The sequence below is a fragment of the Chlorella variabilis genome, assembly GCF_000147415.1.
Source record: "Chlorella variabilis unplaced genomic scaffold CHLNCscaffold_2, whole genome shotgun sequence".
Taxonomy (NCBI): Eukaryota; Viridiplantae; Chlorophyta; class Trebouxiophyceae; order Chlorellales; family Chlorellaceae; genus Chlorella; species Chlorella variabilis.
Window position 1 is genome coordinate 1,036,576 of NW_005435086.1, and position 4,716 is coordinate 1,041,291.

General features: G+C 70.0%; 3 protein-coding genes across 3 annotated transcripts in view; 2 read left to right on the forward strand and 1 right to left on the reverse strand.

Moving 5' to 3' along the window:
* The window catches only part of CHLNCDRAFT_137805 (hypothetical protein), a gene marked incomplete at both ends in the record, with an annotated part of 2,806 nt that extends 1,809 nt beyond the window's left edge, over positions 1 to 997 (forward strand). The window contains 3 exons of the mRNA XM_005851109.1: positions 178 to 309; positions 477 to 590; positions 812 to 997. Of these exons, the coding sequence (XP_005851171.1) occupies positions 178 to 309; positions 477 to 590; positions 812 to 997 (432 nt within the window). The remainder of the gene's footprint in view (positions 1 to 177; positions 310 to 476; positions 591 to 811) is intronic.
* A 292-nt stretch (positions 998 to 1,289) lies between these two features.
* Positions 1,290 to 1,964, reverse strand: CHLNCDRAFT_137806 (hypothetical protein; the record flags this gene model as incomplete). Its single annotated transcript, XM_005851395.1, has 3 exons — positions 1,290 to 1,433; positions 1,588 to 1,760; positions 1,880 to 1,964. The coding sequence occupies 3 exons, from the start codon at positions 1,962 to 1,964 to the stop codon at positions 1,290 to 1,292; spliced, it is 402 nt and encodes a 133-aa protein (XP_005851457.1).
* A 441-nt stretch (positions 1,965 to 2,405) lies between these two features.
* The window catches only part of CHLNCDRAFT_137807 (hypothetical protein), a gene marked incomplete at both ends in the record, with an annotated part of 3,471 nt that continues 1,160 nt past the window's right edge, over positions 2,406 to 4,716 (forward strand). Inside the window, 6 exons of the mRNA XM_005851110.1 lie at positions 2,406 to 2,536; positions 2,772 to 3,036; positions 3,282 to 3,546; positions 3,749 to 3,891; positions 4,097 to 4,211; positions 4,398 to 4,527. Of these exons, the coding sequence (XP_005851172.1) occupies positions 2,406 to 2,536; positions 2,772 to 3,036; positions 3,282 to 3,546; positions 3,749 to 3,891; positions 4,097 to 4,211; positions 4,398 to 4,527 (1,049 nt within the window). The remainder of the gene's footprint in view (positions 2,537 to 2,771; positions 3,037 to 3,281; positions 3,547 to 3,748; positions 3,892 to 4,096; positions 4,212 to 4,397; positions 4,528 to 4,716) is intronic.

Below are 4,716 nucleotides of genomic sequence, written 5' to 3' on the forward strand. Positions count from 1 at the left end.
GCCGGCCGGCGTGGCGCGCTGCGCAGCATGGGCCCTGTCGTGCTGTTGCCCGTGCTCGGGGTCGCGCGCAGCACACTCACGCTGCCCTCTCGCAGCCCGTCTCCTGCCTTGTCCCCTTCCTGTCCACACACACACACACACACACACACCACACCACACCACACCCCGCACCCGCAGCTGGCTGCCAAGAAGGAGGGGTACAGCGACGTGGTGTACCTGGACGCCAAGACCGACACATACCTGGAGGAGGTGTCCTCCTGCAACATCTTCGCCGTCAAGGGCAAGACCATCCGCACGCCGCCGCTGCAGGTGCGCGCGCGCCCGCTCCGGCCGCCTGGCCGCCTGGCGGGCAGCCGAGGCGGCGCAGCATATGCTGTTGGCTTGGGCGTCGGTGAATCCGGTTGCCCGCACACCATGCCCCCTCACCTCCCTCACTCCCCGGTCGCCCCCACGCCTCCCGCCCTCCTGCTCGGCAGGGCACCATCCTGCCCGGCGTGACGCGGCGCTCCATCATCGAGCTGGCGCGGTCGCGCGGGTACACTGTGGAGGAGGTGCCGGTGCCGGTGGAGGAGGCGATGCAGGCGGACGAGGTGCGGGGACGGGGAGGGGGAAGGGGGGGTTCTGGGGATGTCCTCGCAGTTCTCTGCGCTGAGGTGGTCCTGTGCGGGAGGCTGGGCGTGAGGTGGCGCAAACTCTCGAAGCTCTGCCGCCCCGCCTGCCTGCCACCCATAGATCCTCCTTTCGCTTTGCCTCCTTGCCTGACACCCCCACCCCACGACCCCTGCCACCCCTCCCCCCCGCCGCTCCGCAGCTGTTCACCACCGGCACCGCTGTGGTGGTGTCCCCTGTGGGCAGCCTGACGTACAAGGGGGGGCGCCGGCAGTACGCCGAGGACGGGCAGCCCGGGTCCGTGGCCCTGGAGCTGTATGACCAGCTGACGGGGCTGCAGCAGGAGCGCTACCCAGACCCCTTTGGCTGGGTGGTGCCCGTGTGCTGAGGCGGCAGGCGGAGGCGGAGGCGGAGGGGTGGGCTTGGCCAGCCTCTTCCCCTGGCATGCCGCTCCAGCGGCGCGCGCTACGCATGGCTGCCGCTTGCGCTGCGTCCCCTGACTTGGCGCTCACTTGTTTCGTGCTGCTGCATCTCTATACCTCGACACCCGGCTCAAATGTTTACCTGCTTTTTCTTTCCAGCTAGCTAGCTGCGGGCCGCGCATGACCCCGCACATGTGTAACATACAGCGCTTGCAGAGCTGGGCGGACTGCGGCGCCAGCGCGCGTGCCACCGCCGCGTCACTCTTCCTCGCTGTCGCTGGATCGGTGCGCTGCCGCTGCGCCGCTCGCTGCCGCCAGCTGCTTGTTTACGGCGGCCAGCAGGCCCGGGGGATCCACTCCCTCCACGCACGCCACCTGCTTGCCGCCCTTGAAGAGCAAGAACTGCAGGCAGGAGCCACGGTATGCAGTGGCTTTGGCAGTAGTGCGCATGCCATCAACGGCAGGGAAGCACACATGCTGGGGCGCAGCCCTGCACCGGCTGTGCAGCAGCCGCCAAGACCATCTGCGCCGGCTGTCCAGCTGGCAGCTGCCCCACCTTTGGCTGGCTGGTGCTACTGTGTCCCGCCAGCGCCGGCGCATCGTGGCACTTCTCGTAGCAGGCGGTGGAGAGGTCGAGCGGTAGCTGGCCTCCGTGCTCCATTGCCACCTTCCGCCAAAAGGTGGGCAGCGCTTGTGTGGGCCCCGCCCAGTCGGCGTACAGCTCCACCACTGCAGGCCGTAGGGCAGTGCGCAAACTCCAGCCGATGCAGGGCAATGCTCCACCGACAGCATCGGTGGCAGGGAGCAGTGGAGGCGGCGTGTGCAGAGTCGCGCTCCCACAGCTGCACCTTGGAGTCGGTCGCGTTGCAGAGCATCTGCCAGTGCTGCCGCGTCGGCCAGGGGGGTGGGCGTAACCAGCTGTGGAGCCTGCATCGGCCGGTCAACGGAGGTGATAGTTCCGGGCGGGTGGGGCAGGGAGTGTTGTCAAGCTGTCCAGCACGCTCATAGGATGGTAATTGAGCGGCTGCGAAATGCGGAGAGCAGGGTTTGTGCACAGTGCTCTGCATGGGCGATGCCATAGCACAGCACGCTGGCCGAGGTCCGTCCCCCTTTCATCCTTCCCCCCCGTGCAGCTGCTGGCACCCTGTGCAAGTGCTGTTAAACCTTCTGCGCTACCACTCGGCCGGTGCGGTGCCAATCTCCTGTCGAGTCAGGTCTCGGCAGAGGTCCCTGGCGCGCTCACCAGAGTGCAGGCCGCACGCAGAGGCGCAGGACGGCCCAGCAGGGGCTGCGTGTGTGATCCGACGCCGGCTACGCGGTCGGGCACCGCCGCGACCTGCCGCTTAGTACCCGTCACCGCCCCACGTCGCAGCCATGGCTACGCTCCACCGCCCCAAGACAAGGGCGCAGACATCGGCCGAGCAGCTGCGCCTGCTGCACCTGCCCGATGCCTGCCTGGCGTCGATAATGGCGTATGCCTGCAATGGGCTGCCCTGGAAAGAGAGGTGCGGGTGGCGCCGCGGGCACGGCCGGTTGTTGCTGCTTGTCGACCCCTGCATGCGGCACTGGTCAGCTCCTCATTTCGATCCAGCAGCGTCCGCCTTCATGGCCGTGCATGCTGTGTGTGGCTCTGGCCCCGGTTCGATTGCACGCACCCTCGCCTTTGCTCTCTGCTGAGCACCGCTGGCCTTCCTGAGTACCCCTCACACCTCCACACACCTCCACCACCACCCCCTGCAGGTGCCGGCTGGCAGAGGTGTGCCGCGCCTTCCACGCCCTCTTCAGCGCCTGCGCCTTCTCCCACCGCCCCCTGGTGCTCAACCTCAACACCATCAGCTGGCGCATCCTGGAGTCGAAGCGCAAGGCGGCGGCGAGGCGCGAGGCGGTGGCGGCGGTGGCCCGCGTGGCGCGCTCGGCCACCCACCTGGCGCTGCGCTACCAGCTGGACCCGCTGTGCAGCCTGGGGCTGGACGCCCTGCTGGCGCCGCTGGCGCCACACGTGCAGGTGCAGGCAGGGTGGGAGGGCGGGGGAGGGGAGCCTGTGCGCGCTTGCTGGTGGCGGCTGGTGCTTTGGGGGACGGGGAGCTTGCCATGGTGTTGGCCAGTGGTCTTTCCACCATTGAGGAGCTGGCAAGGTGCCAGCTCTGACAGTGCAGGTGTCGTGCTGCTGCCCGCATCCCTGCCCCGCCCCGCCCGCTGCCCACCTGGCCTGCCCCCCCCACCCACTGCCGCCCCTTGCTTGGCGTGCAGGTGTTGGAGGTGGAGGACGGGCTGTGCCCCCAGCTGCTGCGGGTGCTGGGGGGCGGCGGGTGGGGCGCGCTGCGCGAGGTGGGGCTGTCTGGGTGCAACCTGTGGATCGACTTGGAGCCCGCTGAGCTGGCGCTGCTGGAGGGCCAGCTGGCCGCCCTGCCCGCCCTCACCGCCAAGATCACCAAGTTCGAGTGCAGCTGCCAGGGCATGGCGGAGGGCGGGGAGTCCTTCCGCCACCTCACAGCGCTGCGCTCGCTGGAGCTCGGTGAGCGGGGTGGGCTGGGGGGCACCGGCGAGGGGCCGCGCTCCTGGAGCCTCGACGGCCTGCGGAAGGGGCGCCGGCAGATGCAGGCCGCGCTGGCGCCGCCCCCCACGACAGCCAACCCTGCTTCCATATGGGGCAGGGTGGGAGAAAATACAAGCACGACTCCACACCCACCTGCCTGCCCGCACCCCGCCCTTTGCAGAGGACTGGATGGCTCTGGACCTGCTGCGCGACTACTCCCCGCTGCGCACGATGCGCCACCTCACCCGCCTCGTGCTCAGCATAGTGGAGGACCTGGAGGCAAACCTGCCAGACCTGCGCTCCCTCACACAGGCGCGGCCGCACGTGGGGGGAGCGCCTGCTGCGCAGGGCGCCTGCTGCAGGAGAGGGGCAGCTGTGTGGCGACAGCTGCCACTGCAGCTGTGGCGGTCCTTTGCCGACCATCAGGCCGCCCCTGTTTTTTTTTGTTTTTTTTCCTCTCCCTGCCTGCTCGCTGTGGCTTGCCTCATTGCTCCCCCCCACCGCCCGTGTGCCGCCCGCCGCCCCGCAGGTGCGCGAGCTGTCGCTGGTGGGCTGCTACCGCGCGTCCCGCGGCCTGGCGGCCCTCCCCAACCTGGTCATGCTGGACCTGCAGCCGCTGCAGGGGCTGGACGCGGGGGAGGACGGTGAGCGAGGGCGGGGTGCAGGCCAGGGTGCCGAGGCCGCACAGCCGCGCGCCCCTGCCGCCGCCAGGCGCCGGCTAGGCGGGAGAAACCCGCTGCTCCCTGCGCGGCCGTAGGCTGCCCAGCCACCCAAGCACCACCTGAGGGAGTGTTGGCGCGGCTGCTTGCTCCCCGCCGCCCCCCCTGCAGCCGCGGAGCCCATGGCGGCGGCCGCCTGGAAGGCCAGCACCCTCAGCGAGCTGCGCTGGTGCGGGGACCTGGTGTTTGACGGCGGCGACGCGCCCATACAGCTGCCGCGCCTGACCGCGCTGGAGATAGAGTGAGCGCCAGGGGCCGGGCCTGGTGGCGGGCGGGGCCGGCAGGCGAGGCAGGCAGGCGGGGGGCAGGCAGGCAGGGGGCAGGCAGGCAGGCATGAGCCACCAGCCTGGCGTGGACACCGGTGTATCAGCGCTCGCCTTGCGCTGCGGCTGAGCCGTGGTGCTGCCCCCCGCCCCCCCGCTTCGCCTGC